General features: G+C 50.7%; 12 protein-coding genes across 12 annotated transcripts; 8 read left to right on the top strand and 4 right to left on the bottom strand.

Annotated features, from left to right (window-relative positions):
• Positions 1 to 232: 232 nt before the first annotated feature.
• IWZ02DRAFT_62107 (uncharacterized protein) lies at positions 233 to 1085 on the top strand. Its single transcript, XM_066770970.1, has 2 exons — positions 233 to 409; positions 455 to 1085. Exon 2 carries the CDS (start codon positions 490 to 492, stop codon positions 955 to 957), a length of 468 nt encoding a protein of 155 aa, XP_066620118.1. The 5' UTR covers positions 233 to 409; positions 455 to 489; the 3' UTR covers positions 958 to 1085.
• On the top strand, positions 1086 to 1959 carry IWZ02DRAFT_62127 (uncharacterized protein). Its single transcript, XM_066770971.1, has one exon. It carries the CDS (start codon positions 1213 to 1215, stop codon positions 1777 to 1779), a length of 567 nt encoding a protein of 188 aa, XP_066620117.1. The 5' UTR covers positions 1086 to 1212; the 3' UTR covers positions 1780 to 1959.
• Positions 1960 to 2253: 294 nt separating this feature from the next.
• Positions 2254 to 3304, top strand: IWZ02DRAFT_61553 (ribonuclease H-like domain-containing protein). The gene is made up of 3 exons (XM_066770967.1): positions 2254 to 2317; positions 2387 to 2898; positions 2956 to 3304. The coding sequence occupies exons 2-3, from the start codon at positions 2425 to 2427 to the stop codon at positions 3199 to 3201; spliced, it is 720 nt and encodes a 239-aa protein (XP_066620116.1). The 5' UTR covers positions 2254 to 2317; positions 2387 to 2424; the 3' UTR covers positions 3202 to 3304.
• A 728-nt stretch (positions 3305 to 4032) lies between these two features.
• Positions 4033 to 4780, top strand: IWZ02DRAFT_484230 (ribonuclease H-like domain-containing protein; the record flags this gene model as incomplete). The annotated part of the gene is made up of 3 exons (XM_066769184.1): positions 4033 to 4130; positions 4171 to 4495; positions 4571 to 4780. 3 exons carry the CDS (start codon positions 4033 to 4035, stop codon positions 4778 to 4780), a joined length of 633 nt encoding a protein of 210 aa, XP_066620115.1.
• A 1976-nt stretch (positions 4781 to 6756) lies between these two features.
• On the bottom strand, positions 6757 to 7332 carry IWZ02DRAFT_484229 (uncharacterized protein; the record flags this gene model as incomplete). The annotated part of the gene is made up of 1 exon (XM_066769183.1): positions 6757 to 7332. The coding sequence occupies one exon, from the start codon at positions 7330 to 7332 to the stop codon at positions 6757 to 6759; it is 576 nt and encodes a 191-aa protein (XP_066620114.1).
• Positions 7333 to 7776: 444 nt separating this feature from the next.
• On the bottom strand, positions 7777 to 9385 carry IWZ02DRAFT_459507 (putative epoxide hydrolase). Its single transcript, XM_066768085.1, has one exon. It carries the CDS (start codon positions 9066 to 9068, stop codon positions 8055 to 8057), a length of 1014 nt encoding a protein of 337 aa, XP_066620113.1. The 5' UTR covers positions 9069 to 9385; the 3' UTR covers positions 7777 to 8054.
• A 599-nt stretch (positions 9386 to 9984) lies between these two features.
• Positions 9985 to 12802, bottom strand: IWZ02DRAFT_507332 (fungal-specific transcription factor domain-containing protein; the record flags this gene model as incomplete). The annotated part of the gene is made up of 4 exons (XM_066770421.1): positions 9985 to 10335; positions 10385 to 10410; positions 10463 to 11166; positions 11217 to 12802. The coding sequence occupies 4 exons, from the start codon at positions 12800 to 12802 to the stop codon at positions 10321 to 10323; spliced, it is 2331 nt and encodes a 776-aa protein (XP_066620112.1). The 3' UTR covers positions 9985 to 10320.
• Positions 12803 to 13333: 531 nt separating this feature from the next.
• Positions 13334 to 14706, top strand: IWZ02DRAFT_61471 (cytochrome c peroxidase-like protein). Its single transcript, XM_066770965.1, has 2 exons — positions 13334 to 13676; positions 13762 to 14706. Exons 1-2 carry the CDS (start codon positions 13561 to 13563, stop codon positions 14606 to 14608), a joined length of 963 nt encoding a protein of 320 aa, XP_066620111.1. The 5' UTR covers positions 13334 to 13560; the 3' UTR covers positions 14609 to 14706.
• A 535-nt stretch (positions 14707 to 15241) lies between these two features.
• On the top strand, positions 15242 to 17934 carry IWZ02DRAFT_61486 (uncharacterized protein). Its single transcript, XM_066770966.1, has 2 exons — positions 15242 to 15306; positions 15356 to 17934. Exon 2 carries the CDS (start codon positions 15539 to 15541, stop codon positions 17627 to 17629), a length of 2091 nt encoding a protein of 696 aa, XP_066620110.1. The 5' UTR covers positions 15242 to 15306; positions 15356 to 15538; the 3' UTR covers positions 17630 to 17934.
• Positions 17935 to 17968: 34 nt separating this feature from the next.
• On the top strand, positions 17969 to 18687 carry IWZ02DRAFT_459503 (uncharacterized protein). The gene has a single exon (XM_066768084.1). It carries the CDS (start codon positions 18250 to 18252, stop codon positions 18604 to 18606), a length of 357 nt encoding a protein of 118 aa, XP_066620109.1. The 5' UTR covers positions 17969 to 18249; the 3' UTR covers positions 18607 to 18687.
• A 129-nt stretch (positions 18688 to 18816) lies between these two features.
• Positions 18817 to 19783, top strand: IWZ02DRAFT_471346 (cytochrome oxidase-like protein assembly factor Cox11; the record flags this gene model as incomplete). Its single annotated transcript, XM_066768866.1, has 4 exons — positions 18817 to 19049; positions 19106 to 19175; positions 19234 to 19681; positions 19737 to 19783. 4 exons carry the CDS (start codon positions 18817 to 18819, stop codon positions 19781 to 19783), a joined length of 798 nt encoding a protein of 265 aa, XP_066620108.1.
• A 2426-nt stretch (positions 19784 to 22209) lies between these two features.
• IWZ02DRAFT_435715 (uncharacterized protein) lies at positions 22210 to 23127 on the bottom strand (the record flags this gene model as incomplete). Its single annotated transcript, XM_066766471.1, has 4 exons — positions 22210 to 22338; positions 22389 to 22756; positions 22810 to 22993; positions 23053 to 23127. The coding sequence occupies 4 exons, from the start codon at positions 23125 to 23127 to the stop codon at positions 22210 to 22212; spliced, it is 756 nt and encodes a 251-aa protein (XP_066620107.1).
• Positions 23128 to 26990: the final 3863 nt, after the last annotated feature.

The following is a 26990-nucleotide window of genomic DNA, read 5'->3' as shown; positions in this document are numbered from 1 at the left end:
TGGCAAGTGAAATGGCCATTTACTGCACTTTGAAGAACTTCATCTTTCAAATTCGACGCGATTCGCTAAAGCTTCGATGTGAGATTCGTTGTCGTTGAGATTCTCCGATTGCATTTCTCGGCAGACACCGCTGCATTTTCAGCATCTGCTTTGCGATGAATCAATCCACTGTGAGCAATTGGAGGGATCGAATCGTTTCCTGGAGTTGTATGGCGGTACCTGAAGATGGCATGAAAAGGTCCACGTCTTCGGACAGGTGGTGGGCATGTCGCGTGTGGAAGGAAGTCGCGTGTAGGCAGCTGCCCCGGCCTTGACCAGCGGCGCCCAAACGATTCCCTCCGACTTCCCCCTCAACAAGGACTCTCCCCTCCGCAACTACAGATCACCAGTGCGCCAATTGATTAGAGCCGTGAGTTGAATTGGCTGTCTTTTGCACTGTCGCTGATCCTCGCAGTGGTCTTCACGCCGCTTCCGACACTCCAGCGCAGAATGTCTGCCTCAGCAAAAGATTGTCGTCTTCAGTTGTCTTCAGAGTTTTATTCAGGGCTGGAAAAGTCAGGCCACAAAAATCTTATCCGCGAATGTCCTGGTTGCAGACGATTTTTTCTCGATTTCGGCGGAGTCATTTTCAAGGACCCCTTGCTATGCCACGACTGGGCTGTGTTTTTCACCGATGGAGCATGCCCCGGCAATGGAAGTGAATTTGCACGTGCCGGGATCGGCATCGCAGCAGGCGAAGAAGAATTTCCGCAACTGTCGGTACCCTGGAACAGCATCGATTCCGTTCTTAAGAGTGTTCGAAGAACCAATCAGCAAGCGGAGCTCTTCGCGGGAAAGGCGGGCTTGAAGAAGGGGTCGGACGTCCACGTGCAGCACCTTAAGTCTGAGAGTGATTGCCCAGCTCCGAAATGGCTTATTTTGGCGACGGACTCCAAATACGCGTGGTCGACTGCTTGACGGTGTTGTTTTCTGGCTTATAGGTACGCGATATGCTTTTACTCCGGGGTACCAGTGCACTTACTGAGCCCTCGCGCAGAAGAAAGGTGCTGTCAACTTTAGCCTGATAAGTCGATTCCACGAGAAAGTCGTTGAAGTTGAGAAATTTTACGATATGTTTTCTTTCTGCACATCCCTCGTACAGCAAACTGCATCGCGGACAAACTCGCCAAGGACGCTGCTCAGAAGGACGATATCACTGTCGACGCCAGCACAATGTACCAACTCATGGCCCAGTTGAGCATCGCCCCTCCTGCGGCGAGAGCTCTTGAAGCCGAGTTCTCCAAACCCCAAGTCGATGAGATACACCACATGAAGCAGGCAATCGATGGTGCAATGGCATCGCTTGCTCGTCCCCTTTTCAATTGCAACACTTCTCTGGAAACATCAATCAAAGAAGCCCTTTACAGTGCTCGCAAGGCGCTAGGAGAGTCATACGAACTCCAGGATGGTGTCTCTGTTGAAAAGGTGGTTTGCCAAACATTACTTCGCGCTGCCGAACTCTACACCGATGATACAGATTTTGAACCAAGCTTGGATTGGCAAACGGTCGCGGAAAAATTCTGCCTTTCTTCATTCAGCAACGAGACAGCCAAGGCCCAGGACCAAGCGATCTCTCGAGCTGCTAAGATTCTTGTCGCGCCGCTTCATAGAGCAAACGCTGTGGTCCGAAAGATTGTGGAAAAAGCAATACTTGCTGCGATGGACGAGCGCTGGAACGGAGTTCCCGCGGAGACGGAGGGCGTCCAATTCCTGATTCGAAAACAGCCCAAGATTGGCTAAACACTTTCACGAGAACAATGAGCATGGTACAGGTTACCTTGAATATGAATCAAAAGATATGGATGTCGCATTCCGGGTTCTAAAAAGTCTTTGCGACAAAAGACGAAAGAACAAGCCGAATGCTTGACTCTTTGTAGTCCACAAGGGCGCAACATATCAAAAAATGCGCAGCGAAGTGGCAATTAGGAATCGACGGAATGTGGCTCTATCACAGCGTTGATCCGAAAGAAATTCAAGGGCAGGATTATTTGCAGAGCATCTCATGTGCACGAGATACGGGAGTGCCGAGTAATGTGTGCAGCCTCAATGCACTTTCCTCGGTTATTCATAGTCTACGGCTCACACTGACAAGGAAAGTTAATGAAGTCGTCGTACCTATCGTGGGATGGAACATGTACTCGCCTACCATTGGCTAGCCGAGTAGAAGATCTTCGCTCAGTCCTTACTTCCCAACGGGCATCGCAGCCATAGTAACGCGGAATCGGGACGAACGGACCCATGCTCCATCCGGACCACAGCTTTTTAAGTTGATTCTTGAGTACACCAACCCTATGCAGCGACTGGTCCTCCTCTGCGTCATCGTTCTCTAACCCTATCTTCCTTTCAGTTCATTCTGCAACAACCCGCCAGCAACCGAAAACGGCCATGGAGAACAGGCAGATCAACGATCGCCGCTTGCGGACTACCCATCATCTTAGGGTATCGGACTGGGATAAGAATATACGAGCTTGTCCTAAAAGCGGTCACTTCTTCATCAACAGCTTCATCCTGGACGGAGAGCCGCTCAGTCAGAACTATCCCGTCATCTTCATCAACGGATCATGTCTCAACAATGGACGCACAAACCCCCGTGTTGGCACTGGCGTCGTGGCGGGCATTTTTGCATCACAACAGGCTTCTCAACCGCTCAGTAACATTTGTCGAATTCCAGGCAGACGGACGAGCGAACGAGCGGAGCTGTTCGGAACGATTGAGGGTGTTTCGGTGGGCATGGAGCTTCTGAGAAGCTGGCTTGACGATTTGCCATTCGGGAGTGGTGCAACCAAGACAAGTGTCGTGATTGCTACTGATTCTAAGAACGTCGTTGATGGCCTAACGGAATGGCTGCCCCGCTGGGAGGTACATCAAACGTGCCCCATCATCATTTCTCAGATGCAAAAACTAATTGGACAACAGGCGAATGAATACTCTACTTCAAGCGGTGGTCCGGTCATGAACATTCGATTGTTCCAGTGTCTCCAAAAACGCATTGTTGAGTGCGAAGAGGAAAACTACATAGACATTGTCTTTCTTCACATTCCACACGAAGTAAACAGACTTGCATGTGGGCTCTCCAACTCTGCTGCGAAGATGGATGTCCCCGGAAGCTTTCGTGGAGTCGCGGTTGAAGAAGAAAAAAGAAAGACCAAGCATGCGGTTTGAGAAGCGTTGAAGCCAAGCAGAAGATTTCTCGAGGACATTCCAAGAAAATTCATCGAGCACCTGAACATGCCCAGGATAAGGAGTGAGAACCATTTGCGGTCGATCCAGATGCCACATAAGGAAAGGCATTGAGCTTGGGAAGCGCGTGGCGCATGTTCCCTGTCTCGTTCGCATTGCAGAAACCATGCCGTATTTACTTTGGAGAATCACCGGGCCAGCCCGACTTTTTGGCGGACCCGGAAGCGGGGACGGCGTACTTTGACACAGACCGTTTTCCCAAGATCCTGTCGAAAATCGAGAGAAGGCCTCCAAATCCGCGCACAATTGACTCTTGGGGATACTTTGTTTCGATGCGCGATGTTAAAGGAAAGAGCCATGACAGACCCAGTCACCATCGCTGTGCGCAGCCATTTCTCCGGTAGAGCCGTCGCACAGCAAAGGATCGAGTTTGCTGTTTGGTGAGCAGTGACAAGCAAAAGGCGGCGCCGTACCAATGCGACTAGAGACAAAAAGATTCATTCAACAGGTAGACTGGCCACTCTAATGATTCGACGGTGCGAGGAAATAGGGAAGGGATTTCTAATTGTGGATATGGCTGTGCGGATCAATAGGAAGGAGTAGTGGAGCTGGCACCGCAAGTGTGAGGAGGAAGGGATTGGGTACCTTACCTATATCAACACCTTCCGCCGTTTAGCGAGCGCCGTTTTTCACCATCGCTTTTGCTCGAATCCATCCCTGGATCTAATCCCGCCGGGCTGTCCTTCTCACACTTCATTGCCCTCCTCCTTGCCGTTGAGCTCTCTCGTCTCCCACCCTTCTCACCGCACCACCATGTCGAACAAACTGCTGCCTGAAGGCCTTTCGATCGCTAATCGCATGGCCTACTTGGATGATCAAAATTCCCCAAAATCCCAACTTGGTTTCAGCTTGTAACGCCTGTGGCCGATTCTTCCTCCAGTCACCACACAGCAGGCAGTTTCCTCACAGCTTGCCGGTTGTCTTCACCGACGGTGCTTGTCTCAACAATGGAGGCGACTTTCCCCAAGCCGGATACGGCGTCGCAATCGACACCCATTCTCAAGACCGACGCGTCTTCTCATTCAGTGGACATGACGAGAGGAGCAGCCGAAAGGCAGAATTGGCCGGCGTCAAGAAAGGGTTGGAGCTAGGAATCGAGATGATGCGGCAGGGCCCTGTAGCGAATTGCCTGACTGCCTCGTACAACAACTTCGTCCTCGTGACCGACTCGGAGTATTCTGTCAAGGCAATCACTGAATGGTTGCCAAGGCGGAAGGTAAGTGAAGATTGTAACCTTGAAATTGCCCACGTTGTGTGCGGTGAATTGACCCGCTGACTTTTTTCGAAACAGGCCAACAATTTCAGAACTTCCACTGGAAGGCGTCCAGTTAATGAAACCGCAATCCGCGAGATCGACACCATCATGAATCAGTACGAAGCACAGGGTTGCAGGATTGGTCTGTTGCACGCCAATGTCGACGCGGACTGGCTGGCTGGCCAAAGTGCCAACAGAAATCGAGGACCACCAATGTACCAGGGTCGAGTCGGAGGTGCTTTGTGATGGGTGACTCCACGCCGTCCTGGCGACGAGTACTCGTTTTCACCCGCTTTATGGTCTTCTCAGCAGGCTGATACTGTCGTTTTGCTGCTTTTTGTGCTGCGAAACCCCTGGGAGAGCCTCATGACATACCGGGAAGCATCCTTTTCCATAAATCGGCGAATTCGGATTACAGAGGAGGGCTTTTTGCTTTGAGCCCCTGTGTATTTTCGAGGCGGTTCGGAGTCGAGAGACAGATGCACATGAGGCATCGGATACTGAATCTCTACTGGCAGAATGGAATCTTCAAGTTCTAGGAATTACAGAATACTAAGTTTTTCTTAAATCTGAGCCGCGTCTCTTTGACGCTGTTCCCTTTCCAACTTCTCGTTGTTTTGCTTTTTCTTTCAGTGTCATTCGTATCCGCTGAAAGTTCACCTCACAGTGACTGAGCCTGTCCACGACTATCTGCATCCGCGGCTCTATGCCTGATGTAATCACCTCCTCTGAAAACCCTGCAAGTTCCCTCAACTTCCACTGCACCCATTCGCAGTAGCTCTAGACTCTTCGTGTTCTGTCAGAAGGACGCTCCTGTTTTAAGTCAAATGAAGGGCCCGGATTGCAGGCCAGAATTCATGCTTCCAGATGTTCGATGATCAGTCAACAGAGCATTTTCTTTTCGGGCGTACATGCCGTACATGCCGCGGCGGTTCGGTCCTGAATAGAGAGTCCCCATGCGCGGATTTGAATTCGTTCTCCAAGACGTTCGATGTTGGACGCGTCGACGGCGCGTCCGATTGCCGTTTTAGGTCCAATGACAAGCCCGTGCGCGAATGAATCTGTCTCTATGTTCGACGTTGGATGGACGAAACTTTACTATTTTGGGCTGAGTAAAAGGTCGTGGCGTTTCTATAGACGTTCAAGGACTTGGGAAGAAGAATAGCTTGCCACTTTGGGTCAATTGAAGAGCCCAATTCTCCAGACGTTCGATGTTGGACGGACGGCACTTTGCCGTTTTGGGTCGTTTGGCCTCTGGAGCGTGTGTTGTTGACATGAGCCTGCTGTTCTCTTTCTCGATTGACTGCAGCCCAAAGTTTTCGCCAATCGCTACTTTGCAAGCCTCATCCAATTGCTCTACCGCTTGGTTTGCTCTAACGGCAGCAGGCAGCTTGTCTTCCTCAAATACCACCCGGTCGACCCATCTGCCGTCAAAAAGTCAAGCACTGCTGAAGTATCATTCCGGACAGGTTTTCTGAAAAGAGCACGTGGCTAGAGTGGGCTTTGAGAGCATCAGCTGGATAACTAACGGAGTATACCTAAACTATCTCAAAGACGTCAAGCCTTTTGAAACTCCTGGAAAAAATGCCATCAAAACTTCATCTAGTTTATGCCGTGAGTCAAAGTATTTCACTTCCAACTCATTACTGTACTTCCCGTACGCGCAAAATCCTATTCAGCTTCACGATTTCTGTCCATTCTTATCAGTGACTTGCGTCTTTCAGTTGAAACCAGTGGAAGTGTCTGCTGCTCGAAAGTTCAAGACTGCTGCGCCATTCAGTCTTCCATCTTCCAGACTTTGCCTTTCCAACTCTTCAGTTTGCAAGCCTCCCACTACGACCTTCAAACCAAGTCAGTGTGCTCCAACAACCGATAACTCCATCAAGCACTTTCCTACCCTCACATATCACCCCATCCAATCCTCTCCGCCTCTCACATCACACACAAACACCTGGCCCCTGGTCAAGACGGATTTCTCTAGCTCGAGAGCTAAGCAGATGCCCCTATATCAGACCGCTCAGCTTCCGCTATTTGATGCGGTCTAGACAACACTCATAAAACCGCGGACCTTGATGCCGGTGGGCTATAACCTATCCTTATATATAGAGCTATACCTATATACTATTATTAGCTAGAACCTGGCTGGAGCCCTTAATATTCATTAGCTTAGTAGGCATTATCTAAATGCGCATTATGAGGGCCCCCTAAATCCTTACTTCTAACTACTTAGTCATGCTAGCATCATGAAGTATAATGGCTAATTCTATTACACCACTCTGTATAAGGTATGGACCACTAGTGGTTATAATCTCTATATCTAATATAAGAGTGAGGCCCCTACCTTCAGTAAGAAGAAGGACCCTAATTACCAGCATAAGTAGGCTAAAAACATCAGCAGTTAGAAGGAAACGGGTAAGGGCATTAGTGGCATAACTCTTATCGGCCCTGATCTTGAGACGCCCATGGCGGAGGAGGATATCCCAGACGAGGAGCACTTCGTTCTCATTGAGCCGCCTTGGATTACCATGCCACCACGCAAACGCCCCCGCTGCCCCCATCCCCCTCGAACACACCGCATGGTCCTGTGCCGAACCGAGCGCGGCATCTTCGGCCAACTCCCCACGGAAACGGTGCTCGTGATCATTGGTCACCCAGAGTACGACGCGGCAATCTTCCTGGCGGCGACGAATCAGTGTTTCAGGGGCATGATTGATCCGGTTGCTGTTGTGTCGGAGGAGCGGAAGATCAGGTTTCTGGTTCGCGCGGAGTGTCTTTGGCAGCATGCGGCAAAGCGCCATCGCGACTTGTGCTCGTTTGTGGTGTTGGCGCATAAGGGACGGTTCGGAGTATTTCCAAGAGTGCGAGCTCGACTGGTCCGGTTATGGACTGGACCAAGTTTGCTCTGAATGCGCAATGATGACAAAGGTCTTTTTCTCACCCGACAGCATGCATCAAGACCGCTGTGGAATCTGGTAGCTCGTGGAATTGCGACACTTGCGACTGCCGCCGTGAGGATGGGCCCCGTGGCGAGGTTCACGATTACAAGGACTTCTATCCTGGTGCGCACGGGGATGCGCTCGCTGCGGGCACTGTGTCGCATGGATTGGATAAGCTCCTCTTGCTCCAGATGTCTTCATGTGTCCAACGTGCAAGGGAGGTGTCATTGCAATCATTGAAGGATGGGCATTGCGCTGTTGTTTTCCTTGGTTGACGGACAAAAAGTTCGATGAGCTTGCGACTGCGCATTTTGACCAACTTATGCGCTGGGTATGAACAATGAGTGGCTTGACACCTTTTCAAAGAAATGGATGGGAAGCACTGCAATCTTGACCACATTTGAGCGTAGTAATGATAGTGGATAAATGCACCCTAGGCGTAGCTATAATGGCGGACAACTGCTCCTGACATGTAGCCATAATAGCAAACGGATGCTCCCTGGGCGCGGCTGGTACGGCCGATGGCTGCCCCCCTGGAGGATTTCCCATTTCTGTCTACACCCGCTGTGCTCCCAACTCCCCACCTAAACACACCAATCCCTAACCGCCCTCAGCACCTCCTCCGGCGCCTCCTCCGGGATATAATGCCCACTATCCACGGCCCACCCATCCAACTCCACGCCCTCCCCCACAACCCTACGCCACTCCTTCAACGCATCGAAAAAGAGCTCAATGACGCCCTTATTCCCCCACAGCACGCGCAGCGGCGTCGTGATCTTGCGTCCACCCGTCCCACGATCTTGCGCCTGCACATCGCAATCAACGCCCCGCGCAGCGCGATAATCCTCACACATGGCCGTGATACTCTCGGGACGCCGAAACGACGCCGCATAGCTCGCCAACGCAAGGGGATGGAAGAAGGGATGCGGCGACGCCTTGTCGCCTTCGTCCATAGCCTCGTTCTCGCCGTCCGAGATGAGCACGTCGTTCTTAAGCCCGCCCATCAGCAGCCGCAGCCAGTCGGCCGGCGCGGAGCTCATGACGCGCTCGGGCAGCGGGTGCGGCTGGATCAGGAAGAACCAGTGCCAATAGCGCGCCGCGAACGCCGCGTCGGCGGCGTCGTACATGGCGAGGGTCGGGCAGATGTCGAGGAGGATGAGGCGGCGGACGGCGGTGGGATGGTTAAGGACGAGCGCGTGCGATACGCGTGCGCCGCGGTCGTGGCCGACGAGGAAGAAAGGGGTCGGGGAGCTGGGGGATGTGGAGGAGGGCCGCAGCGCGGTCGCGACTTGGATCACGTCCTGGGCCATGGCGTCTTTGCTGTAGTGCGCGTGGTTGGGCGTGGCGGGCGCTGCGTCGCTGAGCCCGTAGCCGCGGAGGTCGGGGATGATGATGTGGTAGTTGCTGCTCAAGGCTGGCGCGACGCGGTGCCAGATGGCGTGAGTTTGAGGGAAGCCATGAAGGAGAATGAGCGGTGGCAGCGAGGTGTTCGAGGACTGGATACCGCGAATCGTGATGGGCGGGTCTGTCGACGTGGGGACTGCGAAAGGAGTGAAGCCGGGGAAAAGAGTTGTGTCGATGGTCGAGGTTGGAGCCATTTTGGTGATAGTTGTGATGTCTGGAGAGTCTGGAGGCTGGTGTTTTGGAGAGAAAGCAAAGCGATTCGGCGCGAGTTCTTCCTTGCTCTTATAGCTGATCAACTTTGAATCTCTGTCCAAATCGTCTTACTGCGCAGCCGTCTCACCCGAGTTCCCCAAATCTGCGGCTCTTAATTTTACCCGTAATCCTGAATTTAAGGCTTTATACAAAAAACGCCCCTTGATTTGCTCGGTTGATCCACGCCAAAGTTTGCGAGCAGACGTTTTGGTGTCGTCTGACTTGGAGAAGCAATGGAGATGAAATGGGGTAGGTAGCGATGGAGAAGACGACGTTGATGTACGGTCACGTCATCAGCTGCGGGGATGACTTGACCAGGTTCCCGCTTGATCGTTCTGCCGAGGACGACCAGCATGGCCGGACATCCTGCAGAGACATTGCGGCGAAAATCCTCTTCACAGGAGATTGATTAAAGGCTCGCAGTTTGAATTTTGCAGCGCAGTCTCCGAACAAAGGCGCGGTGCTGATGTTGCTGTATCAAATTGGCCAATCGGACCGTGGGTTCAGCATGGAGACGACCACACGATTGATAAAGCCTTTCAACCACGCAGGAGTAGCATACAACTGAAGTCGTGAGCCCGGGGAGGTCTGTTAATCTAGACAACCGAGACCACGCCCTCTCTGAAAATGATTTCTGTCCAGGCGGCGAGAAGGTCAAGCCGTGGGCGCAACAATGCCATGCATCCTCGCATGCTCCACCTCATCTCATCGCCTTGCTGCAAATCTCTGTCCCTTTTGTCATCATTCACTTCTTCAACCTTGCCGTCCAATCTCCAGCTCGGTGGATCTGACTTCAGCAGATTCTTCATGTCAAAATGAGACTTTGCTCATGATTGTTCCCAGCCACTGTCCAACCACTGATTATGCAGCATTGCTGTCAAGTGACTTCTGAGCTGTTTACATTGAAACCATTTTGATGGTTGAGATGTCCGCGACATCGCAGCAACTGGTCGGAAAACGATATCCGCCGGTCATCAACAGAGGCCGGATGGAGCGATGAAGCGGGTCGACTTTTCCAGATGCGCCTTTCAGCTTGGAATGCATAGCTGCTGGGCTAGGCCGCAAAGCTTTCGATGCCTTGCACGCTACGACGTGGCGACTCAAGCGATCGGGCATCTTGGACCCCAAAGTTAAAGGTTTTGGGTAGGCGGGATTACCAAGCAAGCGGATGCTAAGGAATCGACCACGGGCGATTCAAATCTCGGTTTCCTGGCTAATTTGTAAGCTGTGGATGCAAGATGGAACGAGTTTCTCTTACTGCATAAGGATTGTACGCATAGTCCGCTACATGTTGTGTTAGTCTGATTAAAGAGTATGCGTGGTTAGAAAGGCTCACCATTCAAACTGCCCCAAGTGACCTGCCCAAAAATGTCCAAAGAGTTCATGGTTGGATCTCCCAGCCACGGATCAAGCTGACTCTGCAACATTTGCGTATCTGTAAAGGTCGGTAAGCTCGGCTCCGCATACATGTTTTGCTCCGGCCACTGCGGCGTGTCGAACGGCGGTGGCGGTGGCGAAAAGGTAAACTGAGGAGTATTGCCAGATGGGGTTTGAAAAGGCATAGAGAGGGTGGTCGGTGGGCCCGGTATACTCTGTGACGCAGCAGTGGTTGCAGGGGTTGTCATGGAGAACTGATTCTGTCGGCCGTCCATTTTCATGTGCGAGGCATCATGCGTACCGAAATCGGTGCTGTTGGAGAGTCCAAAGTTGGTGTCTTGCAACATGGCGCGGGTCTTCTCGTATTGGTGGTCCTCGTTGCTGCCAAGGTGCCCTGTCAGCGCTTGGTGAATCGATTCGGGAGGGGTAAGGTCCGTATTGAAATACCCGTTGCCGTGGTTGGAATTAGAGTATTTGGTTCTTTTGGAGTTTCGCACTTGTTCGGCATCTTGTCCGCGTTTAGTGTGAGGAGGCATCGAACGCCGGCCAGGGGCGCCAGATTTGAGGTCGGCGACTAAGTTGGAAAGTGCTTTGTAGTAGTTTCTGGCAGTGTTCCAGTGCCCAGCCATCAGTCTGAGAAGTGCAAGAACCCTCTCGATATCACTGCATCCAGATTAGAACAAGTAGATTGCAGAAGACGTGACAAAGCTTACGTGAGTCCCTTCTCAGGAGGATAGAAATTGAGTTGGCATGCAAAGACCAAGATCAAACCCGCCATCCACGCAGCCGACAGCAATTCAGGAAGGGAAAAAGGCTGTCTGAGTGCCAGTTGCATTTCCAAGGCCTTGACAACGGTTCTGCTTGCGTTGATGCAAATTTGCAAGCTGGCAGCGAATTCAGGTGAGTTTGAAGGGAGCGAGAGACAGGGCCTGTTGACCAGAAAGAGGAGCTGTTGGTAGAGGACGGTAAATAGAGGAACGAAGCTGACTGTGGCCTCTGCTGCAGGTTCACCATTGGGAATGCGGACATATTCAGTGGATACCAACTTGGGAGGCAGGGAGTTCCACCAAGCATGAATGTCAGCTGTAATGTAGAGAATCTTGCTGTGGTCGACGGATCGCACGTGGATGGATTTGTGAAAAAGCTCGACGGCTCGACCAGTCAGTCTGCTGTATCCAACCAGGCCAGCGAGGACAATGTCACGATGCTCCTCTTGGTGGTTTCCACTCTGGTCTCCCATGGCATTTTGATCATACATGGATCTTTGGTGCATCTCACTCTGGATCGCAGGGGTCGACGAAGGTTGCGAGCCAGAGCGGCTGTGGGGAGTCGAGTCGGAAGTCGTGCGTCGAATAGCAAGCCTGTGGTGTTCTTGTCCCGGAAAGCAGACATCAATGTCGGAGTCCTGAAAACCCAGCGGAATCCCAAGACCCTGGCTCACATATCTGTCTACAACGTATGCGCTCCAGAAAAGACGCTTGCGCAAATCGCGGTCACGATCCGTCAGTTGCGCATAACGGTTTGGACAGCGATGCAGACCGGAATGGAAAATCGACTTTACCAGTAAGCCACCAATTGCAGAGGCAGACCGAAAAGATCCCTTGGTGATAAAGTACAACTGTGCAGCAAAGAGGGCTTGCAGGCTGTGTAGATCTTGTTTGGTGGAGAGCGAGCTCAGTGAGAAGATCAGGCTGTTGGCTGACTCGATGCGCGCGTAGCGAGGCAGAAGCTCTTTTGAAGTGCCGGCCTGGGCGATGTTGAAAACGCACTGTGAGATGATGGCACGACAGCATCTATGTCGATCCGGCTCATCCTCTTCGGGAAACGGTAGGGTTTTGGATGGATCATACAAGACTTCAATCTCTTGCAAAAAGGTTGGTCCATGAAGAAAAGGGAAAAGGGGATGCCACAACTTGAAGTACAGGACGAGGAGTTGCTTCGTGGTGGCAGCATCTGGAGGTCTGCCTATTCCTGGTGGAGCGGCTACGTAAGAGGGACCACGGGGGATGGAGGGAGCAACTTGGGCGGAGGCAGGGGTCGGCCTGGCAGGACTTGGTGGTGTACTGTTTGCGCCGTCGCCGAGAAGGAAATCCTCCAAGGGACCGGCCTTGTCCTGGCCGGGATCCAAGGGTTCATGGTGAGGATCTTGATATGGGAGCGTCTGGTCTTTGGAGGCTTTGAAGGCATTTCGGACGGTGTTGACAAAGCAAATACCAGTCGAGGAGCCTAGGAAGCTGCTTTCGTCTGCAGATGGTGATCGGAGGGTGCCGAGTTCGACGGTGGGCATGGGCTCACCCATACCGGGCCAGCGCAAACGATTTACGTCTGATGGTGCGAGAGGAAACCAGCATGTGGTGCGATGGTGAAGATCAGGGAAATAGCATCGTCTAGTATCGCACAATGTCAATCTGGACGAAGAAAATGGCGGTTCGGGCTGGCACGTTCAATCTGACAGGCTTCGGGGGCGGAATCTGCGCCGAGTCCCGCCCTTTTCGTTTTTCTTTCTTTTTTACTCAAATCAGCCGCAGCTGGACCAGGTACACGACGAGGACACGGATGCCCGCGGGGAGTTCGACTTAACAAAAGTCGCCCCAGTGTGGAAGTCTTCTTCGCTTCAAAGTTGAGCCAGCATCCTGGTCGGCGGCACGCAGGAGCAAGGGTCCGCAGAAGTGTCCTTTTCTTAACGATCCATCGCTCGGCTGGGCCCTTGTCGACGGTTGATCAGAGGTTGAAGGCTTGCTGTGGGCGGTGTTCTGGCCTTTGGACAGGAAGTTTTCACATGAAAGGGCCTTCATGACGTCGACGATGAGCGTTCCTGCGTCAAGGCGTGGCCGATAAGCCCTATCACGAGCCGAGGCTCTTGGCCGATATTACATGACCCTCGGATAATTGATTCCACCCTGCTCTTTTCTATATTCTCATGTCGGCTCTTCTCTTCTCTGTCAACGCTCTCTTGCCCACTATTCATTTGTGTACATATTTTCTTTCCCGCTATCACTTCTAATACCGCTAGATCTTTCGGCTTTTTCAATTAGAGATACATTCCAAGACACAACCATGGCCAAGAGCAAGCCTGGCGACTACGACGCCGTCCGCGAAGACATCAAGGCCCTTCTACACCAGCCCGAGTACGACGATGGCTCTGCCGGTCCTGTGCTCGTTCGTCTGGCTTGGTACGTCCCATTCTCCTCCACCTCCAGCACACCAACCTTCAACCGCTACCTCGTAATTGCCAAACGCCCCTAACCACCATCTCAGGCACTCCGCAGGTACTTACGACGCCGAGACCGACACGGGTGGCAGCAATGGCGCCGGCATGCGCTACGAAGCCGAAGGAGGCGATCCCGCAAACGCAGGCCTCCAACACGCGCGCGTCTTCCTCGAGCCTATCAAAGCCGCACACCCCTGGATAACGTATGCGGATCTGTGGACGCTGGCCGGTGTAGTCGCCGTCGAGCAGATGGGCGGCCCTACCGTGCCCTGGCAGCCTGGCCGCACCGACTACGTCGACGACAGCAAGCTGCCTCCGCGGGGCCGTTTGCCCGACGGCGCGCTGGGCGCGGACCACGTTCGCGCCATCTTCTACCGCATGGGATTCAACGACCAAGAGATTGTAGCCTTGTGTGGAGCGCACAACTTGGGTCGGTGTCACGCGGATCGCAGTGGATTTGACGGCGCTTGGGTCAACAACCCGACGCGCTTCAGCAACCAATATTTCAAGCTGTTGACGGGTGTCGAGTGGAAGGAAAAGACACTGCCGAGCGGCATCAAGCAATTCTCATACGTCGACGAGGACTCGGAGGAAGAGCTCATGATGCTGCCGACGGACATGGCACTCTTGTTTGACGACAAGTTCAGGCCGTGGGTAGAAAAGTACGCCAAGGACAAGGACACCTTCTTTGCAGATTTCTCAAAGGTCTTCCACAAGCTTTTGGAGTTGGGTATTGAGAGAGATGCGAGCGGACGGGTCGTCAACACGGACAATGTCAAGGGCGGCTACCACTCGGCGCCAAAGAAGAAGAATGCGCCGGGCGCGCCAGACAAGAGCAATGAGGAGGCAGACAAGTTGAGAAAGGAAAATGAGAAGTTTAGAGCCAGGTTGTAGACGTGGGTCAGAATTTTCTTGCAAATCGTTTGGCCTTTTCAAGACGAAGATGCGATAGAAGGATGATACCACCTAGAGCAAGAAGCGTGTATGATGGCTGCTATGGCAAACTGAGGGCAAGCAAGCGATTTTGACTTTCGACTCTTTATTGGATTCTGGAGGCGTTAAGAGAATGGATATTTCTTGGTCTTAAAATTCAAATGTTTTCTTCTCCTGGTAATGCCTGCAATCCTGCCTTAGTTGTTGTTTGTATTTCGGAGTGCTTTGCTGTTTCCAGTTCAAGAGAAAAGTTGCGCACCACCAGGGCTCCTACCTGACCTCCAGCGAAGGACAAACTCTTCGCTCCGCTGCTCATTCGGCCTTGGACTCGGATATCCAAACGCATTCTGGAGCTACGATAATATCATTCCGTTCGCTCATACAAGCCTCCAACACTTCATCATTACACAACAACTTTGTCACCGAGGTCACGTCTCTGGCCGATTGTTCCAGGAATCGCTAGCTTTCTCGTCATCAGCATATTCGACGTACAGGGGATCGGCTTTGAAACTCACAACGAGAAGCTACACTCTGAGCAATGGCGCACCATCCACTGCCTCCACTGTCACTGGGAAAGGTGATCAATAACGGCCGACCTTTGAGCATCGAAGAATCCGAGCGCACCAAAGTAAGCCGAATTCACCAACTTATGAGATACTGTTGGAATCTGCTTCCGATGATCCAAGAGTGTCAACTGATTCGACTTAGTCTTGCCTCATTTGGATAAATAGTCTCAAGTGGGATGATAGAGAGGGCATTTGCCCCTTCGATCACAGCTGGAAATGGACATCTCGGTCCCTCTTACGGGACTTTCCATGGCACGTCAGAGGAGCCACGATCCTGCGTCTCCAAATACTGGGATGGACTCTCTGCCAGATCGCCGAGGAGGCAATGTGGTATCGCAACTACACACCCCGCAACATGTTTCATTGGTATAGATGCTACAAGCACCTGGCTCGAAAACTGCAAGGCCTCGCGGCACATACCATGAGCGTGATTGGAAGATACGAAGACAACTGCAGGGCGACGGGGCGGCCTCCCCGCTGCACAAATTGTGTGGTCAAATTCCAGAAATGCTCCCGGCGAGAACTTCCCGGCTGCCAATCACCATGCGAATGGTGTCGTGGCCATGGGCTTATGAGCAAAAGTTGCTCGCAGTCATACAATCCCATACCACCCTTTCGACATAAGCCGATACCAAATTTTGTGCCACCGGATCTTCTCATCTTCGCGGAGGACTCCAAAGAATACTTTCCCAGGATATCAAAGTCAAACAACAGTTCCCCAGGCACTACTCCTCGTCGGCAGCTGAGTGCAGACCCCACCGAGCTTCCACCCACCACGTCCGCACAGCATATTGAAGTATCTGTGGAACCGGGCCCCAATTATCTTCCACCTACCACGTCTGCACGGGCTAATGAAGTAGCTGCGAGACCAAGGCCCAATGACATCCCTTCACCCACCCGGTCTGCACGTGAGGTGGAAGTAGCCAGGTTCCTCCAATTATTCAAGGCTGTCGACATCAGACATGGGCCGAGCCATTGCTTAGAGGTCTCCGAAGCTATTCCATCTGACATTGTCGAGCCAAGCGAGGGCTTAGGGGAAGACGGATTTGTGAAAATCGATGACGCCGATGTCCACTCTGACGATTTCGAAATCGTCGACGCCGCGTCAGCGAGGATTGGTGAGGAGGACAGGAAGGAGCAGCTATCAGAGACTGCAGACAGGGCAGACGACTTGCACAAAAAGAGACGCAGGACAGCAAAAGGCGAGTTCCTCTACACCGGCTCAGGACCAGACTCGTCATCTCGACCAGATCACCGCGATCAGAGTGACACCTCTTCCGTTGGCTCTAAACGTCGATATACTCAGTTTTCTGAGACTGTCTCTGCCGACGCTCGAGACCGAGATAGTCCGCGCTCTGAGGCTGTGCGTTCTGACGCTGGTCTTCGACTTTCTCCGCGTTCTCCTAGAGTTCCACGCCTTGGGACCTCGCGTCCTGGGACTCAACGTTCTGGAAGTTTGCGTTTTGAGAGTGCCAGCACCAACACTGAAAAAATCAAGGCCTGGCGCTCCGTTGTTGGCATCCCTGATACGGGACGCACTGGCAGTATTTCATCCAACGTCAGTCTGCCCGGTACCAGATCCGTCGCGCAGCAAGATGTCGACGCTGGAAACCAACATACTCCGCGTTCTGAGAGTGTGCGTTCTGAAACTACGCGCTCTGAGATTGCCCGCGCCAACGCTGAGCAAATCAATGCCTGGCGTTCCGTTGTTGGAATCCCTGATATAGAGCATACTCGTAGTTTCTCATCGAACGCAAGCCTTCCCGATACCAGATCCGTCCCGCAGCAAAAGGTCGACGTTGGACACCAACGTACCCAGCGTCTCGGAACCATGCGTTCAGAGACTGCTCGCTCAGAGTCTGCCCTTCCCAGCACTGAGCAAGCCGAAATCTGGCGCTCTGTCGTCGGGCTCACCGATGCAGGGAATCGTCCGCGTTCTCAGACTATGCGCTCCGAGACTGCACGCTCTGGCACTGCACGCTCCCAGATTGGCTTCACCAACGCCGAACAGGTCAGCATCTGGCGCAACATGATGGGACTCAGCGATTCCGGGCACACCAGCAACTACCTGCCAGACACGGGGTCGGCCGAGCAGCGCTACGTCGACTCGTATTTCCCCAACTTTTCGTCGGCCAACGTGCATCGACCCAGCACTGCTGGCTCTAGGGGTCTCAGCATCAGGTCGTCCATCAATGGAGCGCCCGATGGCGGTCCTACGATCTCTGAATCGCCGGATCCGAATGCGTCTGGTTACGAGGCTGGTTCTGAGGGCGCTAATATGTTGCTTTCTACCCCTGATCCCATCTCTTCGAGCGTGGAGCCGCCTGATAAACGTCGCTCCGCAACAGCTGGCCCCACGCATGACAATGACGCCGATGTCGCCATGGAAGACGTCCACGAAGACGGCGTGCGCTGAGAGCATCTTGGTTTCAAATACTGGTTTTCGTGGAAAGAGGTCTTCGTTACGAGTACGAGCGGTTTTTCCTCCACAATCTCAGTGAGTGGGGAGATTATGTTGATTTTACTTCGCCTTATCCTTCGCTTGATGTCGATTGGGATTGAGTGTTTTGATTGATGGTGGGTAGCGCTTTAAGTAGCAGAATAGGCGTGATCAAAGTTAGTTTCCATTGTCAAAACTCCACAGCTCTCCTCATAATGGCAGAGATGCGACGCCATTTTCCTGTGCCTACCTCTGATATTTTGCCCCTTCAATCAACTTTGACAACCAGTCTCCACCTCTTCGTTTTTTTTTTTCTTTTTGTTTTTTTTTTTTTTTTTTTCTGACCAAGGGACCAACGTCACGCTAGTCCGTTCGCCCTCGATTCCACAAAATCCCCATTCCCCTAGCTTCATTGTGACCGCTTGCTACGTTCGAAGTTGCAGCCTGCGCGCTCTGATTGGTGAATCAATTGCTCGACTGGACAAGGGCGTTGCTTAGTTCTGGGTGATTTTTTGGTGCAGTGATAGGTCGGTCTTTCGGTGGGTTGGGAAGTAGTTGGAGGTTCGAACGTAGCAAGCTTGCGTCGAAGACCCTTGATGGCGTTTTGGGGGGTTGTAAATGGAGGGATAGGCTGGTGGTTTGGTGTTTGTTGTTTTGTTGTGGCGCAAGGCAGGGCGGTGCAGTGCGCGAAGGAAATCGGATTGTACATTTTAGGAAAGATTGCAGTGTGTATAAAAGAGGAGCAAGAGACTATGAAGTGCCGGGACTGGTGCTACTGGAGCGTACAAGGGATAACTGAATGTAGCCGTGAGAAGAAGCATCGGAATGAGCTTGAAGTTCTTCGTAAAGGAAGGGCTGACGTTAAAGAAAAAAGACAAGAAACCGACACAGACCTTCCAGAGATCACTCACTTTTGGTGTCACAAGAAGGTAAATCGTAGAGTCCCTCCATGAGTTCCTCCAAAATTTGAAGGGCAAAAGACTTCCTGATTCGAGAATTTCTAAAATATCTTTTGAAAAGCATCTCAGTCGACGTGGTGTTGTGGTCGGCATCATCGGCACATCGATTAGCCAGTTTCGGCTTAGCACCCGAACCCTGCTGGATCTGATCTTACCACCAACGGGAATCTACCTTAGCTGGTCGAACTCCTCAACATTGCAACCATGAATCCACCCTCGACAGCTCTGCGCCGACTAGCGCGCCCATTCTCCGCACTTTCGCCATGGATATGCAAAACCTGCGCTCAGCGCGCGACCCCCCGGATCAATTCCACCGCACAGCGACGGGGCATGCAGAAAAGCTCCAAGCCGCAGCAAAACGCCGCCCCAAGCAGACCGCAGATGCCCACTATGGACCAAATGCGGGAGAAGTATAAGCAGAAGAATCGGACATTGGCGTACATCTCTCCTGCTCCGCGACTCTTGCAGCCGGCTCGCGCTAATCGTCTGCCAGATACTACACCATGAGCGTCATTCTCGGCACCGTCGCATTATCCTACGGCTCGGTCCCCATGTACAAAATGGTTGGAGAAATCTGTGCTACCCCCCCCAATTCCCACGCTCGATCCTAACATATGGTAGATCTGCCAAACCACGGGCTGGGGAGGCCAGCCGATCAAATCCGCCGCGCACGGCTCCGTCGACGGCGACCCAGCAGACCGCCTCAAGCCAGTCGACACGGTACCGCGACTGCGCATCACATTCAACGGCGCCGTGTCGGACGTGCTGCCCTGGAAATTCGTGCCGCAGCAGCGCGAGGTGCGGGTGCTGCCCGGCGAAACGGCGCTGGCGTTCTACACGGCGACCAACGAGGGCGACCAGGACATCATCGGCGTGGCGACGTACAGCGTGACGCCGGGGCAGGTGGCGCAGTACTTCAGCAAGATCCAGTGCTTTTGCTTCGAGGAGCAGCGGTTGAACAAGGGCGAGACGGTCGACATGCCCGTGTTTTTCTACATTGACCCGGCGTTTGTCGATGATATTAATATGAGGGGTATCAACACGATTACGCTGAATTATACGTTTTTCAGTAAGTTGCGGCGTTGCTGGGTGTGGAGAGTGACGGGCGCTGACGGTGACGACAGAGGCGAGGTACGACAACGCAGGGCATTTGAAGCCGATGCCAATGTAGGTCACATCAACGGAAGAATTTCTACTACAAATGCAGCGTCTCGAGATGGCGCAAAAGAAGAAATCCAGGCGTTGGCGCAAGGTTGCAGAAAGCAAGAGTCATGGCGTTTACGGCGGACATGTTCTCCAGCTCCTCATCTCACTGCTTGATAACCACTCATGCAAACCAAAGGCAGATACTGCTCGCGACAGATGCATGTGCACCCACTCACCGCCCCTTGACGGCAGCGTAGCGTATCATATCACATCCACCCGACCTCCTCAAGTGACTTTGTCTCCCTCCTCCCGTCAGTCCGTGCAGCGTCCAAGCGAACACACATCCCGTCATCGCTGAACCCGCGCGCGCAAAATCGACAAGACACGACACGACCCGTCGTCCATTGCAGCCCGAGTGCACCTTAACACAAACCAGGTCAGTGTCAAATCAATCAGGTGGGTTACAGAAAGTACTTACTCGCCCGCACTCAAACAAGCGTTTTAAGTAGCGATGCCATGCCATCAAACAATCTGAATCTTGCGTCGGAACCTTTTGATTCTTTCTTTCTTTTCTTTTGCAGCCCTATCGCCCGCCCGCCCGCCCGCCCGTCCGTCCGTCCGTCCCGTCTTCCTCCTTCCCCTCCTCCCCCTTCCTTGCTTGCTGCGTTATTAGTCTTGCGATATTAGGTGGACTCACGTCACTGCTGCTGCTGCTGCTGCCTGCGCCACGCCAACAATGCCAACCTTGCTTGCTTGCTTGCTTGCCAATCTGCCTGCCTGCTTCAGCCACGACGGCGGCGGCATGTCCCGTCACGAACCCAGGCAGGCTGACAAGGCAAGTAAGTTGGCAAGGTAAGCCAAGGTACCTACCTACCTTGATTAGCCGGCGCGGCGACGGGGATGACGCCTATCTGATTTATCTGCGGCACGGCGTATCGATGCGTGCGCGCGCGCGCCACAGCGGGTTTAGGTTACGTGGACAAAGTGTGTGTGTGTGTGTGTGTGTGGGTCGGATGGGATGGGATGGGATGGGATGGGATGGGAGAGAGGGAAACACATAGCATCACTTACCAAGACCGGGCCATTGTTGCGCGTTCGACGTCAGTTGGTTTGGTACATTGGTGGTGGTGGTGTTTGTTGGTGAGTATCGTGCGTATGGATCTGCCTGACTGACCAACGTCATGTCATGGGATGGGCGGCCGAGTCCGTCGCGGTCGAGACAACCAATGCGCCGCTGCAATTGACTTTCGGGCAGCAGCAGCAGCAGCAGCAGCAACAACAGCAACGGCAGAACGCGAGACAGATTGACGGGAAGTATACTGTCCTATACAGGTCTAACAAATGGGAAGTAGAGTGCAGATTGGGGGAGTGGGGGTTGAGGAGTAGAGTGGGGTGAAACGAAACAACGACAAACGGAGAACTGACTGTGTGTAGTTAGGGCAGACACGGGGGAGGGAGACGGGAGTCGGCGAAACGAAACGAAACGAAACGAAACGAAACGTACAGCATGTGCCTGACCGGCTGGAATCGACTCGACTGTCAATTGTGCCTTTCTGTCTGTCTGTCTGTGCGTGGTGGTGTGCGGCATGATGCTAAGAAAAGTGTACCAAAAGAAGACAATTGACGACGACGATGAAGAAGAAGGAGCGGGAAAAGCAAAAGAGATGGCAAAGCTTGTTTTTTTTGCTCGACGACCAGACAAGACATGACGACGGACAGGGACGTCATCAATCTACCCAACCATCCAGGCAAGAAAGAAACCATGGCATGGCACGAAACAGTTGCAAGACAGGTACAAAGCTTAAATTACGGCCATGGTGGCAGTGATACAAAAGGTGCTGCTCCTCCTGCCAAGAAACAAGTCAAGGTGGTAGCAACACATGCACGACGAAAACCCCATGGCCTGCACTGTACCACCTGTCGTGCACTGCCAGATCACTCTCATCAAAAGAAATAATAACATGGCAACTGGGGTAGAGGAGGATCATATGTATTACTTGGCGTAGACTTCTTGAGACTACTGCCTACTACCTACTACTACCGACTGGTGGCGCTGTTGATCTTGTTGTACTGACATGTCGTCGTTGGTGCGTGTTCCGTAACTCGTGACGTGCGTTCTTGTCTTTGCGGCTAGCTTGCGGGGTATCGTCGTGCGCGCCGCTCAAAATAATTACATGGGTGAAGGGGAAAAGAGGAAAAGAGAAGAAGCGACAGCAGAAGCAGGAGAAAAAAGGGCCACGGGGACGAAGAGAGGGGTGTGTTTGTGCAAGAGTGCTGAAACACAGAGAATGGTGCTCTGTGCTCCCGTCTTGTTTCGCAATCGGCCGTCACTCCGTTTGCCTTTTTTTCCTTCCACAAGAGCCAATGGCGATCCGTCCGTCATTTTCCACATTCCAATTAGTGGTCGCTGGCCCCGACTACTGGTGCTTCTGGAAAAGCGTTTCAGACTGCTCAAAAGGCGGCCAAGAGGACAGCCATGGCACCAGCGCCGAGGAGAGGAGCGGCAGTGGCAAGGGCAGCGCCGGCCTCGCTGCTGGTAGAAGTGGCCGAGCCAGACGCGGACGCGGTGAGGGAGCTCTCCTGGTTGCTATCAGTATGCAAACAAAAAAGACGGGAACAAGTCGACTCACAATGGCAGAGCCAGTCGCGGCGGCGGACGAGGCGGCGCCGGAAATTTCCGAGGTCAGCGAGCTGTTGACGCTGGAGACGACGGAGCTCAAGGACGAGGCAACGCTGCTTGGGGCAGCGGTGAGGGAGCTGAAGATGGTCGAGATGGCACCGGTGGTGGTCAAGACCTGGGAGCCACTCGTGACGGTCGCCGTGCCACTAACGGTCGAGACGGCGGTACCAAGGCCACCAGCGCCAGTGCCAGTGCCAGTGCCGGTGCCGGTAGGACTGGGGCTGGCACCTGTGCCAGAGGGGACACCGCCGGCGGCAGACGACAGGATGCTGTAGCCAGGTGCGCTGGGGGTCGAAGGCGCGGCGCTCGACAGGGCACCTGGAGGTTTCGTGTCAGTGGCAGGGAATTGGTGGTTGGCGCAAGCGACTCACCGGCACAGTAGTTGCTGCCGTAGGAAATGACGTTGGCTGCATCCTCAGGCGAAGAGCAGGCCTCGTTGGCGCAGTCACGGATGCCGTAGCCATAGTTGACCTTCTGGCAGTAGCAGACAATATTGCCCTGGGCGCAACCGAACTCGTTGATAGCGATGTTGTTCATGTTGCTCATGCAAACTTGCTTTGGCAGGGTGTTAGCGAGCTTGTCGGCCAGAATGGCGTCGGGACTGGGGGACGTACTCCACAGCTGGGCAGGTTGTCGAAGGTGGCAACAGCCACCGAGGCGGCAGCGACGAGGATGGAGAGGGACTTCATGGTGATGCTTGCAGGTAGTATGCTGGCGATTGAATTGACGAGGCTAGGACAACGACGAGGAGGAGGTGCCGAGGACAGGTTATGTAGGTAGGATGCTGGGGAGAGGATGGGGGAGGGGGAGAAAATAAATAAAAGGCTGGAGAGGGGGGAGGGCGGGTTTTGACGTCTGTCGGGTTTGCAGCAGCGGGTAGGCACGTAGGGTAGGGTAGGGTAGGGAAGAGGCAGTCGCGAAGTAGGTACAGCAGGTAGCCGGCAGTCAATCTTGTTTTCCTGCAGTGAGTGAGTGAGTGAGTGAGTGAGTGAGTGAGAGAGTGAGTGAGTGAGTTCATGGCCACATATGGCGGCGGGCGCGTGGCTCAACAACAAGATGGAGCATCCATCATCCCCTGCGCCGATCTGGCACGGCAGGACCAAGACAGGGAAGACTTGCCAAGTAAGTTGCATACACCGCATCTGATCTCATTGAGTCGCACCGATGCCATGACATGCAAATTGCTGTGCGACCGACTGAGCGAAGCCGAGAGCACCAAATCACGAGGTTGAGGTCGTGCCCGCCGCGTTCCATTCCCCCTGGCTCTAGCTCCAGCCACTTCAGGCTCCAGCCACCGCTACTCTCTACTCGTCCTCCCATTGGCTCCTCCCGCGTCGCCCGGTCCGACACCGTTACCTTGTTACCTCGTTACCTTGGCCACCGCTGTCTCTGTCTCTCAATCGCGCCAAGACGACTCTACTATACGTGCTTAATATAATATCTTTAATATCTCTTAAGGCGTAGTAGTAGTAATATCGGTACTAAACTAATAAGATACATTTATAATTACCTAATTCTAATTATATAAAGTAGTTATATAAGTAGATAGTTATAGAGATAAGATAATATCTTCCCCTTATTATATAACTAATTATATATACGGACGTACTTACTTATCTATAATTATTATAAGCCTAGAATTACTAATATATACCTAGTTAACTAATTAGAGCTATATAACTTAAGTAGGCCCCCTCTAGCTATATATTAAAGCTTAGCACTATACCTAATTAGGATAATCCTATAGGAAACGTAGAGTTTTTAATATTACGGTACTATACCCTATAAAGACTTATACCTTTCTAGATTAGGTAGTTTTAAGAACTTTCTAGGTATTACACCTTAGTAAAATTACTATAGCTACTAATGCTACTATTATTCTTAATATAGCTAAAGACTAGGATAGATAGCTTAACTAGACTATCTCCCTCCTTAATTAATATGATCTACTTAAATATACTAGTCTTATTACTCTCTTCCCTAAAATAGAGCCTTAAGAGCCTCTCCTTAAAGGACTAGTCCTTACTAATAAAAAGGACCTTAAAACCTATAAATAATAAGTACTACTCCTCCTACTATATAAGGACTTCATAACTAAGAAGTACCTTACCCTTAATAAGATTATAGATACCTACTCCCTAACTACTAAACACTTAGCTTACGGAAAACCTATAATTAAGGAAAGGATAAGCACTCTAAAGGATAGGTTCATACTAATAAGTAACTATAGGGAAAAGATACTCTTAAAGGAGTTAAGATAGCTTTAGAAGGAATTAAGGATATAAGACCCCATAAATTAGGTAAGTAAATAGGAGTATCTCTAATAATATATAGAGGATTTAAAGCTTCCTAAAGTAGGTAGGATAGTAGAGTACTTTATATAAGCCGTCTATAAGTCTAATAAGTAGGCTACGTCTACTCTCTAGATAAAGAAGCTCCTTTTAGCTTACCTTAATCTTTCTACTACTATTAATACCTTTTTAGTATATAGATAAGACTTTAGTATAAGTAGCTATAGTAGTAATACCGCGGTTCTTTAAGATGTTTTAAGCTAAGTAGATAAGGACTAGATAATAATAAAAGGTTCTACTACGTCGTCTAAAGGCCGTCCCTATAGAGACTTAACTAGGAAGATAGATAATAAGTAGTACCCTATATATATAGCCTATAACATTATTAACCCGGCTAAACGTAAGCTACTTAATAACTACTTAAAGGAGGAGAAGGCTTAAATGTTATACTATATAGACTAACTTAAGGCTAAGCCTTACTAGAGAGCCATTCCTAAGCGGTTTAATAATACTAAGGTCCTTAAACTACTAGATAATAATGAATCTATAAAACCGCGTAAAGGGAACGCGTACGTTACTATCTCTAATTAAAACCCGTAGAACTACTTAGTTTAAACAGCTCTTAATAAAGGATAGATCCTAGATATAGGCTTAGATCTTTATATTATTAATTACTACTCCTACGTAAGCTTTAAACTAACTAGACTTCTATTAAATAATGATATTAACGTTAGAAATAGGATGATTAGAGTAGTTATATATAGGAGAGTTAAACTCTATATAAAGGATACTAAAGGCCTCCTATATAACTTAAACCTCTATAATATAGCGTATATCCTAGGCTTTTACGTTAATATTATATCTAAAGGATGCCTTAAGAAGGCCGGCTTTATTTAGCGTTTATAGGATAACGTAATACTCTATAATAGAGACCTATTATTTTAACTCTCTTAGCTATAAGGACGTATCCTATACTTCCTAATTAATACTCTAGCCTAGTAAACACCTTAGATACTTAACTAGCTAGCTAATAAATAAGGGAATCCTCTCTTAGTAGACTAGGTCCTTAAAGTATAGAAGTAATAAGCTTACGCCTCTATTATTTAAGATCTTTAAACTATAACTCTCTAGTAATAATAGTAAACTTAATCTAGTAATACCGTACCGTTTACCCTAGCTATTACCTACTATAGTATAAACCTAATAAGATCTCTCCTATCTCTAGCCTAGTACGCCCTCCTTAGCTATATTAGCTATAAGCGAATTAAATACCTAGAGTATAATATAGAGGGAGTAGCTATTATAATACTATCTAAAGATATCCCGCGTATAAATAAGTATAATATATATACGAGATCTAAGAGCTCTATAATGAATAATAGGTATACTATAGCCTATCTCCCTACCCTATAGGGAGAGATAGTAGTAGACATTATATACTTTACGCCCGCGTATAATAGAGACCTATACTTATTCTATGCTTATAACTTAGAGACTAGAGTATACTTTATAAGCTTATATCCCGCTAATAATACTAAGACCTAGCTAAAGATATAGAATAAGCTTATAGCGTTTATCTATGCCCTTAGATAAGACATCTACATCTTAAGGATGGATAATAAGCTAAAAGCTAGCCTAGAGTTCCACTTAATAGTTCTTAATAATAAGACTAAGATTAAGCTAATAGTGCTATATACTTTAGTATAAGATCTAGCTAAGAGAGCTAGGGGGGTAATTATTTAGGTAGTATATTCCCTACGTTTATATGCTAATCTACTAGAGAACCTTTAGCTAGAAGTTTATGCTATAGTAGTATATCTAGTTAATCACTCCCTAACGTAGTAACTAAAGTAGAAAACCCCGTTTAAGCTTACTACTAGCCGTAAGCTAAATCTTACTCATATTAGGCTATTTAGCTATAAGGCGTACATCTATAGGATAGGGAAGGACTAACTAGGTAAGACTTATAAGCTAGAGTTACATACTAATATTAGATACTTAGTTAGCTAGGATTTAATAATAATTACGTGAATCTAGATCCTATTATTAAATAAGGTAGTAAGGACTAGGAACATCCTCTTTAATAAACGCTAATAATATTATCTAGGCTAGCTAGAGGACTAATAGGCTATTAACACGCTAAATATACTTAATCCTTACCTACTAGACTAGTTCTATAAGCTGCTTTTAGCCTTAGGACTCTTTAATATAAAAGAGAAAGTTTATAACTAGTAGGAGCCCTATTATAACCCTTAAAAGCT

The sequence above is a fragment of the Phyllosticta citriasiana genome (assembly GCF_038021145.1).
Source record: "Phyllosticta citriasiana strain CBS 120426 chromosome Unknown IWZ02scaffold_12, whole genome shotgun sequence".
Lineage (NCBI taxonomy): Eukaryota > Fungi > Ascomycota > Dothideomycetes > Botryosphaeriales > Phyllostictaceae > Phyllosticta > Phyllosticta citriasiana.
This window is presented reverse-complemented; position numbering and strand designations above follow the sequence as displayed.